Below are 15,894 nucleotides of genomic sequence, written 5' to 3'. Positions count from 1 at the left end.
GACCTTGGGGTTGTGAGTTCGAGCACCACATTGGGAGTAGAGATTACTTAAAAGTAAAATCTTTTTAAAAATACATTATTTATAAAAAAAAAAAAAAAGAAAAGAAAGACAGAAAGGAAAAGAAAAGACTGGCTTTAGCCCACCCAGGTGGTGCTAGGGTGCAAAAATGCCTTTCATTAAACTGGCCAATAGATATCACCATACATCAATAAAGCCTTCTTCCTCTAAACTCTCTGGGTATCAGTGAGGACTGGCAGATATCATAGGATAGGTACAGGGTAAGCAGAAAGGTTTTCTTAAAGTTTCATCCAGCCTTACTCCAAATCCCTGAATCAAATGCTCTACTGTAGGCCAGTAACTGTAGGAAGTGCCGAGGGCCTGGAGTCAGAGATAGGTAGGTGGTCATTAGAGGAAACTTCCAGTAAATATAACTGGATTTTTCCCCATTGCCTCTGATGGAGGCCAGTGATCAAAAAAACATGGGAGGAGGATCAAGGAAATGCAAATCAAAACCACAGCGAGGTACCACGTCATTCCCACCAGGATGGCTAGAATTAAAAAGTCAGATACCAAGAGTTGGCAAGGATGCGCAGGAATTAGAACTCTCGTACCTACACTTCTGGCGGGAATGCAAAATGGTTTGGCTATTTTGGAAAACTGTCTGGTAGGTCCTCAAAAGGGTAAACATAGTTATGATATGACCCAGCAATTCCACTCCTAGGTATATACTCAAGGAAAATGAAAACATGTGGCCACACAGTACATGAATGTTTATAGCAGCATTATTGGTAAAAGCCACGAGCTGGAAACGACCTAAATGTCCACCGGTGAATGGATAAACAAAATGTGGTATATCCATATGATGGAATAATATCAGGCCATAAAAAGAAATGCAGCTACAGCATGGATGAGCCCCGAGAATATCATACTACATAAAAAGAAGTCAGTTCGCAAAAGACCATAATATTATATGATTCCATTAATATGAAAGGTTAATTAATATAGAGAAATCTGTAGAGAAAGAACAGTAGCCTCGTGGTTGCCTAGGGCTGAGGGGAATGGGGCATAGGGAAGTGAAAGCCCCGAATACGGGGTTTCTTTGGGGGGGATGATGAAAACCTTCTAAAACCGATGTGGTGATGGTTTGCCCGTAACAGCGAAGATACTGAAACCCGCTGAACTGTACACTTTAAATGGGCAAATTATATGGGATGTGAACTATATCTCAATAAAGCTGTTTAAAAAAAATACACATCAAGCGTGGGAGGAGGAGGGAAAAGGAGGAAGCCATTTTAGCTCATGATGCCATCAAAATCTACTGCAGGCTTCTTGGCCACTAGGCCTCTGTTACCATGGAGACTGCCTCAGAGTGAATACTCCTTGTCAAATGGGGATAATAATGCCTGCCCTACATATCTCACAGGATTGCTGTAGGCCCCAAATGAGATAATAGATGGGAAGCCACACTGAAAAGCTAAATGCGCTCCACAAAAACAAGGCATTATTGTTATTAAGATGGCTCCTGTTGAATACAAAATAGCACGCATGCTGTGATTGGCTGTAACCAGCTACACAAACAGGTGTGTGCTCAGAGGGTAATATGCAGAAATGCTAAGACTTGCTATGTGAGGGTGGTAGGTTTGTGGATGTCACAAGTTCCCAACGTGTCATCGGCCTTTTTAAGAAAGAAAAGATGAAGAAGATGGCTGCCCTCAGCTAAAATCCGAAAGGATGGGTCTGATATCGGGGCCTACCTTTAAATTCTTGGCCCTGAAAAGAAAATTGGGCCAAGAGCCTCTCTCTCCCACCCCTGACTCTGCCCCCTGCCCAGAAATTATCTCCTGAGACACCAGTTCAGAGACTGTTGGTGGGGCAGCACTGACCGCATGAGTTCCTCTAATCTTGGCAAACGAAGGACTGACTCTTACGCCTGAGAGGGGGGTCCAAGAGCAAGTGGGAATTGTGATAACAATGTCACAGATCATCCTTCCCCAGATCCAACCATACTCATGCCACGGCCTTAGGACGACCTGCACTATTTGCCAATGTCATTGATCCACAGAAGATTCTGATAATACAATTTTGCCCTAAATTGGCTGTTTTGGAAAACAAAACATTTCCAACTAACTCATGAGATGCTTTCATTTTCCATGCTGATTCAGTAGGAATAAAAGGAGTATTTGTGTCTGTTGTGAGGACCCGGTAAGCTGTGGTGGCTCGCTTTTGATTTTGATTTTGGGCCAGACCAGGGCTATGTTATGACCTCCCTGGGACCTAGGCACTTTTGCTTTTGTGGGCCCCTCTCTCCATTAAAAGATATTGAAAATTATATTTTCTTTATTTTAATTATATCGAATGACTGCATTGTTATAAAGACAAATATATTTATATGCAAAAACTTCTCCTTGACCTAAAAGCTCATCGCTTGTCTACTGATTTGAAAAGAAATGATAATATTTTTATGAAACCCTGAAAGTACTATGGGTCATAGGCACTGTCTGGAATAGTGTGGAATGGAAAGTACTAAAAGAGGGGCGAGGGCTCCTGTGAGGAGCCACATGGGAATGCCCTGAAGCCCAGGCTTCCTCAGAGAAGAGCCCAAGTTTGGGTTTCAGGAGTCAAATGGCTTTCCTCAAGGGGCAGCTTTGAGGATTTGGCCCCTAAACGCCAGGACTGGGCTCTGAGTGGAAGCTTCTAGCACTGGGGTTTTCTCTGGACCCCAATCACATCACTAAACGCCAACCCCCGTTGTAGGGACAGCAAAGTTCAGGAATCTGAGAAGAGGTGACTCTGTCCTCATGGTCTGTTCCTGTCACTGTTGAAACCTCTGAGGCCCTCAGAACTCATAGGCCTTCCTGCTTCTCCCTCCCTCCTTGTCCCCAGCGTCACTTCCAAGGCCCTTCCCCTGGCCCCAGTGCCCTTGCTTCTGCCTTTCCAAATCTCACTCGCATGTCAAAGGCCGATGCAGGGAAGCCTGTTCCTGGCCACTGGAGCCCAAGAGAAATGGCTCCGGCACTTAGAGTTTATGCCCCCAGCTTAGCCCCGGTTCTCTAGATGACCGGGGGTCCAGCGGTGTCCTCATCCTGACGCTCAGCAACCTGAGACAGGGATCCTGTCTCCCCCTCCTCTGTACTGTCACAGCCCTTAGCACACACACCCCGCCGCACACACTCAACAAAGCCTCGCTCTGTTGCACGCGTCCTCTGACCCGGGCCTGAAAGTACTCACAATGTGTCTGGCAGCAAAGACCCCATCCACAATGGCACAACAAAAGGCCGCAATCACACCGAAGCTGATAAAGACGATAGAAGCCACCAGCTGCGGGGGTGGGGTGGGGGGGACAAAACACAAGTGTCTGTTAGCCTTCCACTCTTGCTGTTCCTGGAGACTAGAGGATCCCCATGAGAATGCCAGCCAAAGCCGAACTCTGGCCTGCCGCCCCATGGGGGTGCTTTTCATCAGTCACGCAGGATGAGTGGGATGAGGGGTAGGGGCCGCCGAAGGCATTTTTTACATTTTCAGAGCAAGCTAAGAAATTCACCCCGTGAGTCTGTGGACACCCAATCAAGAGGAGATTTTGCTGATACCGAGCAGGCTGTCTGTGGAGGAATATCCTATCCCTGTGGAGGAATTTGTGTGGCTCCTCCATCCTCAGACTCCGAAAGATGTTGGACATTTGACGTCGTGTAGTCCACCCGTTTTATTTATTGTGGGGCTGGAGGCTCAAAGAGGGGTAGTGGGTGCGCCCAGGGTCCCCATCCCGTCTACAGAAGAGCCCGGTGCCCACCAGCTCCCGGTCCAGTGTTCTTCTCAACCCCTCGCCATGGGCAGTGATGAAGACAGGGACGATTCTGAGGCCCCACACAACCCCACCTGGCCTTCTGCATGGTTGAAGAAGGAACATTCAACTTATTAAGATTTAGATATCAAAGACCTCTCACAAGGGTGGAAGTCTCTGGAACCGATCAACTCTGTGTAGTACGTACAAAAATTTTTAAGAAAAATGTTTGCTTGCACCAGACTGCCCTACACTCTGATCATGTTAGATAAAAAGATTTTCCTAATAATCTGGCTTCCGTTACAAGGGAGATACTACAAGCCGATGTGGAGGAAGGTGCTTCCAGGGGCAGGGGGTGGGGGGCGGGGGCCGCCTAAACCCACCATCTGCCCGGGTCGACCCTCAGAAGGAGACGGAATCAGTCTTTTTCTTCCTTGAGGTATTTGGAGGTAAACAGGGGGAAATAGCACGGCATTAAACTGCTCTCCAGGGCAAAACCAAATCAAAGTCAAGGCTACCCTAAGGTTCTCCCTCCTCAGCAGGCTAGGAGGAAATACTTCTCTCCTTCAGGAGTTGTTCAGAAGCCTCTCCCCATCAATCTCACTTCACAGCACTACAGAGAATTGGTAAATAATGGATGAACGCTGTCGTGAAATTGGCATTATTAGCTATGCGATGATCAGCTCTACAATTAAAACTCCCCCATTATTTTGAATAATGTAAGCCCAGAGTGCAAACACGACTGGCGGGGGGAGGCGGGGAGCCCAGGTGAAATGGAAGAAGAGAGCGCTGAGTGCTCCCCTGAGGGAATCTCCCACATTGCTGGGGGAGAACGGATGGTTAGAGTTCTCTGTCCCTGGAGCTATTACCTTATCTGATTAAACTTGCTGTTAAATAGACCCCATTATCAAGGTCTAGATGCCACAGAGGCTAGTACTGGGTGAGTCTAATCAGTCCACCATCTGACCACCCCCCAGGGCATCTTGATTTACAAGTGTAATATCCTAAAAGGCAGGAACCCTCTGCAAAACTTTCCCCAAAGGTTATGCATCAGAGAGGGAGGAGGAAAGCAAAGGGCAAGATCCAGAATATTCTATCTCTTTGACTTAAGGAGACTAACTAGGGCACTGAGGGAGGGTCAGGCAAGACAGGAACAAGTCCCATACCACGGGGTCACTTTAGAATAAGTTCCCTGGAGGCTGAGGAGAAAAGGCAAAGGGGCATTTGCTTTTGGGGCCCGACCTGGGCAACCTTGAAAAGTGTGTTACTTATCCATATAAATATTGAGCTTTTTCAGAGGAAGAGTGCGATTCTATAGCGATGAAAACTTACCATCTGCCGTTTGTTCTCAACGAGGTTTGATCCGATGATTCCAAGGAAGGATCCAAAGCCGAGCTGCAAAGCAATATGGCAAACATAGCATGTGAGAAGGTGATCAGCCTGCCCACGCAATCATATCCCGCTCCTGGATATGATTCAGGACAACGAAAAAGGCCTGATATGACACATGCGGCTGTTACGCAGATACGACGTGTTCAATAAAAGTATTTCTCCCACCATTTGTCAATTTTGCCTTGTCGAAATGAATCAGACCTAAAAAGAAACTCATGTGCCCAAAAATTCAAAGTAAAGGTCAACCAGAGCTTTTCAGAGCCTGCCTATTTCAGTGTCAATATCTATTACCTAGCGCGTGACTGGTGAGTCAGTACGAGACATATAACGGTGAAAAGCACGCGTTATAGTCTGATCTTTATCTTTTTCTTTTTTTTTTTGAAAGGAGACCGTCTACTCTGATGCATGGATTACAAAGTAAATATTTGAAATAGCAATTTTTGATGCATCTGGCACACTAATCAAACCCAGGAAGTACTTTAGAGATCAGCAAGTACCTTAACCTAGACTTAAAAAAAAAAACCAAAAAACAAAACCAAACCCTATTTTTTGAAAGCCTGTATTTGTGGCTGACCCACTGCAATTTACGTTAGCACTTATTCACCTCTTCTTCCATCTCTGCTTCATTTATGGACAGAAAGCATTCATTAGAGGGTGAACAGAAATGGCCGTGTAAAGCCCTGAAAAAACAATCTCCCTGTCTAAGTGGCTGGGATGATGGCTCGCTGTAGCAGGTCCCATTTCCTCTCACTTCTGCCATTAGTGGACTGAGTCGGCCAGGCTCAGCCGCACACGATCGCTAACCGATGGCTGTTGGTGGGGATAAAAATGCAGTAAGTAAAAAGTGGTGAGCACAGACCAATAAATCTTAACACAAGCTCGGTGATGTAGTTACAGGTCTCCTTAGCCTCACTAATGGTCCGGGTTGCCCTCTGCAGCCTTACCTTGGCTAACAGGGGCATCTATTTCCACCTGAGGCCCCCAAGCCTTACAGCTGAACTTGGAAATCTAATGGACCCGAGGGCTGGGCAGAAGTGAGGTGGGGCAGCGTAGGGGCACTGGGTGCTGGTCTCAGAAACCCAAGAATGAAAGGGCATGAAGGGGGCTTGAAGGGAAGGAATGAATACAGATTTCCAAGGACTCATTCTGCAGGGCCACTCAGCCAGCAACCCCTCTGGGGAAATAGAAGCCGACGCTCACAAGGGTATATCCCACACCACCCAAGACGCCACTGAGAACATCCTCACTCAACACTTAAACTCTGCCCGTCTCCCGCCTGCTCTTATTTTAAATGTAATTGAAATGTGTTGTCATAAAGTATACTGATTAAAACCTGGTACTCACACCAGCCTGGCTTCCTACCCCAGCTCTTCCGCCGTTGTCTGTGGGATCTTGAACAGACGGATTGGCCTCTCTCAACCTCAGTTTCCTGATCTGGGAAATGGGGACTCTAACAGTAAGTACTCAGTAAATATTGTTCCCGTGGTTATTTCTATTTTTGAAGACATTTAACTTTTGAGCAGCTCTAACTAATTTGAGCTGGAAAGTCCTATCATTGTTTGCTCGATTTCATAAGAGACCTTCATGTTTTCTCTTTCCCCCGCCTCCAATGTATTCCACAGCTTTTATTTTTCAGGAAGAATTCCATGAATAGTCTGTGCTTATGGCATTCTGGACCACTCGGGGAGATCGAGAGAAAGTCGGAGGCAGCTTCTTACATGGAATGTAAGTCCTCTGACTGAGCAGTTTATCAGTTTCCACAGATATTCACTTAATGTCGCCTGAACCCCAACAGCAGTCTTGGCCTTCAGACGGGAAACGAAAACACTCGTCGTTCCTGGCGCTCTCAAATAACTCCCTGATGATAGTGGCCAGAAGAGGTGGGCTGAAGCCTCGTGGAATTGACTGGAAAAACAAGGCACTCGGGACTAGAAGTCCCAGGTTAGCCAGTTACTTCATCCAGTTCCCTCCCTTTCTTTCTATTCCATTTGAATCTCCTCTGATGCATTCGGTTTTCTAATATGCACTAAGCGCTTGTGTCAGATAATAAGACATGACCTCTGCTCTCCAGCAGTTCATAGTCCAGTGAAGGAGAGACAGACTGTGGGTTAAGGACCACAGGAAAGGGTAAACATCGTGCTACAGGAGAAGAGAATAATTCATTTTGTACTACATCCCTGGCCCCGCTACCTGTAAACTGTGTGACCTTGGGCTAGGCCCTTACCCACTCTGTGCGTCAGTTTCCCCATCTATACAATGGGCGTCACAATGGTAACTACCACACAGGGCTGCTGTGAGGATGGAATGAGATAAAGTGTGTAGTGTGACTTCTACTGGGTATTAACCCCCAAAAACGAAAACACTAATTCACAAAGATCTATGCACCCCTACATTTATTGCAGCATGATTTATAATAGCCAAGATATGGAAGCAACCTAGGTGTCCACTGATAGACGAAGAGATAAGAGAGATGTGGTGTATATATATGCAATGGAATATTACTCAGCCGTAAAAGGATGAGCTCTTCCCACTTGTGGCAACACAGATGGACCTAGACGGTATGATGCTAAGTGAAGTAAGTCAGACTGAGAAAGACAAATACCATATGATTTCACTTATATGTAAAATCTGAAAAAACTAAACAAATGAATGAACAAACAAACAAAAAGCAGGATCAGACCTATAAATACAGAGCACAAACTGATGGTTGCCAGAGAGGAGGGGGGTGGTGGGGGTGAGCAAAATGGGCGAAGGGGAGTGGAGATACAGGCTTCCAGTTATGGAATGAAGAAGTCATGGGAAGAAAAGGCACAGCGTGGGGAATATAGACAACAGAATTGTAATCGCGTCGTATGCTGACGGGTGGGAGCACAGCATAATGTATACAGAGGAGGAATCGGCATGCCGTCCACCTGAAGCTAACGTAGCATCGTGTGTCAGCTATACTCAAATAAAAAAATTTTTTAAAAATAAAGTGTGTGTGGGGGCACCTGGGTGGGTGGTTCAGTCGGTTAAGCGTCTGCCTTCGGCTCAGGTCATGATCCCAGGGTCCTGGGATCGAGCCCCGCATCGGGCTCCCTGCTCAGCGGGGAACCTGCTTCTCCCTCTCCCTCTGCTCCTGCTCTCTCTTGCTATCTCTGTCTCTGTCTCTCTCCAATAAATAAAATTAAAAAAATAAAGCATGTGGTGTGACTTGCATAAGGTAGGATGATAAGTAAGTGGTAGTTCTAAGATTTCACAGAGGAGGAGACATTTAAATATGGGGTCAAAGATAGGTAGAGTTCACCGGGCAGGGAACTAGTATCCTTTGAGTCATGGCTGGAAGAATTCACTCACCTGGATGATAGGTTGATGAACTCACCAGTGTTGCTGAAACTACCGTACTTTTGAAAAGCATTTGAATTTAAAGAAGCATGTGCTCTCCATTTTGGTCACAGTAACGCTATGGAGTTTAATGGAGCTGATACCATTCCCATTGGATAGACAGGAAAATGGTGGCCTAGAGAACTGTATGGACTTATCCCCGCGTATAGCAAGTTAATGACAGGGCCAGGACTAGCCCACAGGTCCCCTGACCTACAGCTGATGCTCTTTCAGCCACACTGTGCTGTAGAATAGTGACCTTTGTCACTGTCCCTCCCTCTCCAGGAAAGAAGTTCCCTGCAAGGATGGAGTGAAAAGTCCTATTTGAGGAAGAACTGAGGGGTTGAAAATAAAAAAGGACAAATCAACAGAATTTCCTGAAAGCGGGCAGTTGCTTCTAATCAACTGTTTACTCTCCTGAGGCCTCAGAAAGGTAAGCTCTATGGTCACCCCTCGAGAACTGCATGGAATCATGGGAAGTGCAGACCTTTGGACCTCCATTTTGATTCCCCATTACCTGAATAAATAACCAACTTGCTTTGTTTTGGCTGCCCTCCACTCGTTGAAGAAAAAGTCAAATCACTGGAAATCAAAGTCAGATTTAAGGGCTCTTTTTGGACTGGGCTCTGTAACTTATGCTGATTCCCATTCACTGCTGCAGACACCCAGCACTGATGCTCAGAAGGATTAGTCATTCAATACATGTTAATTGGACATCGACTCTGCAGCAGGGACTGTGCTAGATCTGTGATTTGGAGACCAGAATTGGGGTGGGGGGGATATGATACCATGACCAATGAGACTACGACCAATGAGACTCAGCCTCAAGAAGCTATAATTAGGTAAACTGGTCCACAATTCCTTCCCATAATCCTGAAATCCACAAAGCTGTTAAAACCAAAAAGGTTTTTTTTTTTGTAACTAACTTGGTGGTAAAACCTTGAACTGATGTGAGATTATTTTATAATCTTTATCCACTTAGTATAAAATTCACAGTTTATTAGAGAGATATGAAGGAGCTGATTATGGGGTTTTCCTCAAGACCCCACTGGGATGTTAGATAAGGTAACTTATGCACTGTATTATCTTTCTAAAATTAAAAAAAAGAAGTCTAAATTCTCAAACACATCTGACCCAAGGATTCAGATAAGGGATGGTGGGCCTGTACAAACAAAGTCAAAGAATATGGCCCAACAGATGCCGTAAAGGAGGATGTTAAGTATTTTCTGGAACCATGAGTAGGAGAAATCTATGGTAGGGAGTTCAAAGATGGTAGACACCACTGCGGACCCCTGCAGTTGAAAAACGTCCCAGCCATGTCTTTAAGTTGGGATAGAACAGAGCATTTGAGTCAACAGAGAGAGAGAGTGCAAGGAGGACATTCCAGACCAGGGTGAACAATGAAAAATCACAGCAGCAAGGCAGGAAAACCCAAATTGTGTTCAGGGCAGGAACTGACAATTTTGGAAAAAGAGGGGGAATGGGAGACCAGGCCAGGGGCATCTTCAGTGAGCCCTGAATGACAAAGCTAAGGAGGCAACAGGGAGCCAATGAAAGTTAGAACTTTCTGGCATTAGATGTCTGATTTAGCAAATCCGGATTCGAGTCTCATCTTTGAAATGTACTTCCTAAGGTAGGAACATTATTTTAGAATGAGCTTATATTTTAGAAATATTTTCAACAAGAGGTGGACAAAATTTCTGCCTAATTCACAATAAAACACAAAATCCCACTATCCAGAGCCGCGTATGTTTCCCTAGCAGTCGATTCTTTAATCTAAACTTTGTTGGATTTATCAAGAGTCTTCACATGTGAAGCTGAAGCCACACTTGCCTAGAGAAAGTTTCTGGGCTATTGCCTCGGACGATCCCCGTTGTCTCAGTCTCCTACTATCCCACGGTAACTCTGATATAATTTTTCAATGAACTCACACACACACTCGCACCTTGGAAACAGAGCTGAAACTCTTATTTTTATTTATTTTTTTTTCCTGAAAGGAAACCCAGGCTGGTATGGGCTTAGCAGTACAACAGCTGGGGAGAGGGTGCAAGAATGAAAGGATTTCCACGCTGATCAGGCGGCCAACCCCATCTTGCGGGTTGCTGGGGAAACACATTTAAAGGCCTCATTCTCCTGGATCTAAGGTTAAAGTGTTACAGAGAAGAAGCAGGCTCTCCCTCCTGCCTTTTTCAGCTTTATACAACAACAACGGAGCCTCTTGTTTTTTTAGGTCTCCGGTGCAGAAACCTTACCGAAAACTCTTCCGGAATGGAATACGCCTCGAACACTCGAGGACAGTAAAAATCCTAAGCCAGTTTGTCTTTCTTTATCGGTTTTCATTTTTAAAAAAGTTGCGAAGTTCAGCTTGTACAGATTAGCACGTCTTTAAAGATGCACGTGTGTACGTGTGTCTTAGGATGTTGCTACCACATTCTAGCTCAGAGAGAGTAGCTTATGCTCGATTATAATGCACCTCACTGTACAAGGGCATCTCGCTTGCCGAAATAAATATGCCCAGAAAAGTTTCACATGAGTTTGAGCTGTGCAAATATAATTATATTTTAAAATGCCTGAGATCTCAATATTTAAATGGGTTGTATGTATGGTAATTCTTCTTTTAATCTAATAACTGCTCCCTAATTTGTCTGTTTTGAAATTTTAAATTCTCACGTACTGTTAACACATTTAATTAGCAAATTAATTGGAGAGAGCAGAAAGGAAGTTTAGGATGATTCTGGTTTTTTTTGCAGTTAACCCCAAAACAGCAGAGCTCCAAGTAGCCTGAAATTTTTCACATTTCTATACAAGGATCCTTTATATTCAAAGGGACCAATCTGCCAGTGTGGAGTCTTAAAATGCCCCACTATGTTCATTCTGGTTTTATCTCTGAGCATATTTTATTTCTTGGGTTTTAGTTCTCCAGGTGGTTGCTGGTTGACTTGAATTAGGTTCTCCTGGGGGTATTTATTAAAATGCAGATTCAATGTGTATTGCTTTTTCAATCAAAAGTTACCTCATCAAAAGGAAATTCAGGTTCCCGGGACCTACCTGAACCTGCTGGATCAGAATCTCTGGGGGGTAGGGAGCTGAGGTCTGCATCCCCCCCTTCACCCACCCCCTTTACCGCTGCCTTTACCAGGTCATTCTTATGCACATCAAGGAGGGGAAACCATTGGCTTAGAATTTATATAGTATCTTACCTCTCTAATAACTAAACAATTCGATTAGTGAAAGCACCCCATTCCCGAATAAATCTGGATTTCTCAGGCCTGGGTCACTGTATTTGTTACACCGCGATCTGACCTCTAAACCCAAATGCATTTTTCCGCTTTTCAATCTGCAATCTTCCCCATTCACTTTCGATAATTAAAACCCCTTTTTAAAGAAACAATCTACAGGAACTCCAAGAGCACATTTTTAAAGGTTAAACCATGGGGCACACTGTCCTTTAGGGATGGTTCTCCTCTTAACATTTCCATATTAGCTTTTAGTGAAACGCAAACACAGACACACGCCCCCACTGCTTCAACTTCCTGGCTAGCTGAACATCAGGTACCCGAATAACAACAATCACAAGCCCTCCTTCCTTTGTTAATGTATTCCAACCTAGCCACCCACGGGCCCATATTCTACAGAGAAGGTTCATAGTCATCATTCTACAATAAGAGGAGTTCTATTCTTAAACGACATGGAAAATACCTTTTCCTCACCCATGGAGACTCTGAATCTTGGCTTGAGCATTTGCTCATCCGTCAGAAATATTTTATGAAATGCAGCTACCTGAAGCACGCAAAGTCATACAGACCTTATAAATCGCCTTTCCAAGCCACCAAAGTGCAATCTTACCTCCCCTTTCCTCCTCACCACCAACCCCCCTTGCTTGTGTTTAAAAATAAAACCCAATTCTGCTGACAACTGGTTTTCTTGCCTCACCACAGGAAGTGGACTGGGTGAGTTCTCACATCACATGTTTAACAGAGGGCACCGAACGGTGTCTGTGGGACACCTGCCGTTGGCTGGAGGGAGCCCTGCCCGCCCCAGAGCCCCAGAGCCAGGAAGGAACTTCCTGAGCAGCCTTCAGCTCCCGGGAGGTGGGAGGTGCAGCCTGAGTCTGGCCAGCCAGGGCTATTGAGGAGGCTGACTGTGGAACCCGTGGCCTAGGCAACCCCCGTCAGGCTTGGTCACTCACAGCGCGGGCTTGTCAAAGGCATCCATCTTTAATCCTTTCCTCTCCCTTGACTTCTCTTTCCAACCCCACCTCTCCAAATAAATAAATAAATAAATAAATAAATAAGGAAAAGAAAAAAGAAAAAAACCAACAACATAAATACATCTGACCTCTTTGCTGTACTTAAAAAAAAAAATCGTCCTAAACTTCCTTCCTGCTCTCTACAATTAATTACAAATTATAATTGGGAAGTCATACGATTGATAGCGAAATATGATCCAACCTCTAGAGTTAGGCTTTTGGGTTCAAGAGCAGTGTGTGTAGATCCGAACGAGGTTCATATTTGTTTTTTTGTTTTTCTTCTCTTTTCTTTTTCCCAGACTTATTGAGGTATAAATGGCAAATAAAAGTGTATGTGTTTAAAGTATACAACACGACGATTTGATATAAAATGAGGTTTTGTATGTCAAGAGTTCAGTGGTTTCCAGAGTGGATTGCATGCACCCTGGGGATGGATGGCTAAAGCAATCCACTGATCTATGGAAGAAACTATCCCAACTCTTGTTTCCTATTTATTGTTTATCTAAAATAGTAAGAAAGAAATTAAGCATTGCACATATTCAATAAACAGACTGTCACTGGTGCCCTCCCCCGGTGTGAGATGACAAGGCGGGCTGTCTTTGTTGGGGAGGAAGGCAAGATCCAAGCAGCAACCGGTTAATGTTGATGGTGGGGCATTGAATGTGTGCCCGGATTGTGTGATCTAGTTTTAACTAAGCCAGTCCCTACAAAATGGACAAGGGCTTTGGAAACCACAAATTGAAGATGACCCTAATGATGTAAGCAGAAGAAGCGAGCCACAAGAAAATGGAGGAGTTGACACTTCTCTCTCAAAAAACTCTCAGAGATGAGTTTTTTGTCGGCTACGTTGTGGGATCGACATTAAAAAACAACGATGCCACCTTGTTCGGGGACAGATGACAGCTACGCTTGGGGGTGAACACAGCATAATGTCTAGACATGTTGAATCACTATGTAGTACACCTGAAAGTAACGTAATACGGTGTGTCAACTATACTCAAATTAAAAAAAAATCTTTAAATGATGCCAATGATAATCTAATCATATCTGATAAGTCGGCCCAAATCATTCAAAATTATCTAGTGGGCTATTTCAAATAAGGATTTATAGCCATTACCTTTCATGACAGACTTCATGTGAAGTGTATATCATTCTTTGAAATTTTAGTGTTAGTATGAAGGTATTAAAAATTATTGTTTTTAATCTAATCTTTGAATTTCCATTTTTGTATGTTTTATGAACATGCATAAAACTTATAAATGAATAAATACACATATTCTAGAAGTAAATATTCCACATATCTTTCCTGATAGGAGTGCAGGATTACTTTGGAGATCAGTGCTGTTGGTCATAGAGCATCAAGCTGTCCTCAGGTTTCCGGGAAGATCAGGTGACCCCTATCATATATAGGAGAGCAGATGCCTCGAGAGAAAAGGACCTTAGCCTAAGGTTAACACTGCTAGTTAGTAACATCTCCTAGACCAGAAAACCAAGGTCCTAAAGAATGAGGTGACAAGGCTAATCAGGGACAGAGCTCAGATTCTTCTGATTCTCAGTCCAGTACTCTTCTTAATGGGCCCAGAGTTGCCCCTCTCAACACATACAGGGAAACATCGAGGAGGAAAACTGAGCAAACACTAGAAACTCGAGCAGAATTGAAAACCATCAGAGTAGAACCCGAAAGACGGTAGGCAGACAGCCACCGAGACCTACCCATGCCTTTTATACTTACAATAACTCCCGGGTAATAACCTCCGACGGTCACATTCTGGGTCCTGGTGGTGGCGGCAAGGCCCACCGTGAGAATTAACACCGACACAATGAGCAAAGTCACGGTGACATAGATGGAGTTTCGTTTCCTTCGATTGAAGGCTCCTGAAAGCACAGAGAGAAACTGAAATTACTCATTTCGGCCAGAGAAGGAATGGACTTAAAGGAAAAATCATTAGGAAGGCCTTCCTTTCCCACTCCAACTGGTCACTGGGGTTACCTCTGTGGAGTGGAATTACAGGGAAAGGATGGGGCTTCAGTTTTGTTTTGTTTTTTTTGCCATCATCAGGTGCCGCATTTACAATTAAAAAATCCATATTTCCAGTTGGAAAATGAACAACAGAAGAAATCTTACCAGTTACATAAAAACGAAACAAAACAAATTTTTGTGCTTTCGGCATTCTATAAAAGATGTGTCATACCCACTTAGTAGAGTGTTTTTTTAGGCCAAATTATAAGGCATATGATAAATGGGAAGTGTGTGTGTGGAGGTATTAAATGAAAATATTTTAAAGCCAATATGCTACCAAGAAAGGTTTTTTCATGAGCTGGAGATAGGAAATTTCATTTTCAGTGTAAATATCACAACCAAGCCAGGTACTGGGATTTTTTTTTTCATTTATTTCTGACATTTGCCACCTCATGTATAAACTTTAAAATGGTGTGTTGGCAAGATCTGTCACATAACAAATGTGTGTAATAAAGTAAGTGTTTGGAGGCCATTAGTCCACAAAGATATGTATCGGGGGAGGCAGATGGGGAAGATTATAACTTATACACATTTAGGCTTATGTGAGGGTGACGTAAATATAAATGACAAGAAACCCGTTCTCCTACTCAGTGCTTATCAGACATGATAGCGCAAACCAATATTTTTTTTCGAAAACAGGCTTATTAAGTCAGATAGAAAAATGGTATCTAGGCTCGCTTTTGAATTTAATTTTTTTTTAAAGGAATCGAGCACCGCTCACACTCTGCCCGCATTTCTCCCGCATTTCTCCGGGCCGGGGAAGGGGCTCTCAGCAGGAAATACCAGGCATGAGTCCCCCCCTCTTTGGAGTTCTGTAAACAGAAGCAAACGGGGGGCCTGGCGGGAGAGTCCAGTTCTCTAGTGAGAACGATGAAGTGGCGGCGGAGCCTTATGATGGGGTCGCCCACCCAGGCGGCTTGAGTGGCATTTATGGGCCTAAAGAGGCCACTAGAATCTGCTCCCAGGACCCCATCATTCTGAGAGGCCTCACTGCAGCCTCAGGCAGCAGCTGCCTTTGAAGCCGCCCAGACTGCACCACTGGGAGGGAGGGGAGAGGGGATGAGGGAAGGCGGGGGGGGGGGGGGGGGGGGG

The 15,894-nt window shown here is 44.5% G+C and overlaps 1 protein-coding gene across 2 annotated transcripts in view; it reads right to left on the bottom strand.

The window, feature by feature from the left end:
- Positions 1-15,894, bottom strand: part of TMEM255A (transmembrane protein 255A) — a 48,052-nt gene that overhangs the window by 26,413 nt on the left and 5,745 nt on the right. For both annotated transcript variants that reach the window (XM_032391425.1, XM_032391426.1), the window contains exons 2-4: positions 14,515-14,657; positions 5,111-5,173; positions 3,229-3,318 (exon numbers count right to left, since the gene is read on the bottom strand). In XM_032391425.1, coding sequence (XP_032247316.1) covers positions 3,229-3,318; positions 5,111-5,173; positions 14,515-14,657 — 296 coding nt within the window. The remainder of the gene's footprint in view (positions 1-3,228; positions 3,319-5,110; positions 5,174-14,514; positions 14,658-15,894) is intronic.

The sequence above is a fragment of the Phoca vitulina genome, unplaced genomic scaffold (genome assembly GCF_004348235.1).
Source record: "Phoca vitulina isolate PV1807 unplaced genomic scaffold, GSC_HSeal_1.0 scaffold62, whole genome shotgun sequence".
Classification (NCBI taxonomy): domain Eukaryota; kingdom Metazoa; phylum Chordata; class Mammalia; order Carnivora; family Phocidae; genus Phoca; species Phoca vitulina.
Note: the sequence above shows the minus strand (reverse complement) of the source record. Positions and strands in the feature narration are given on the sequence as shown.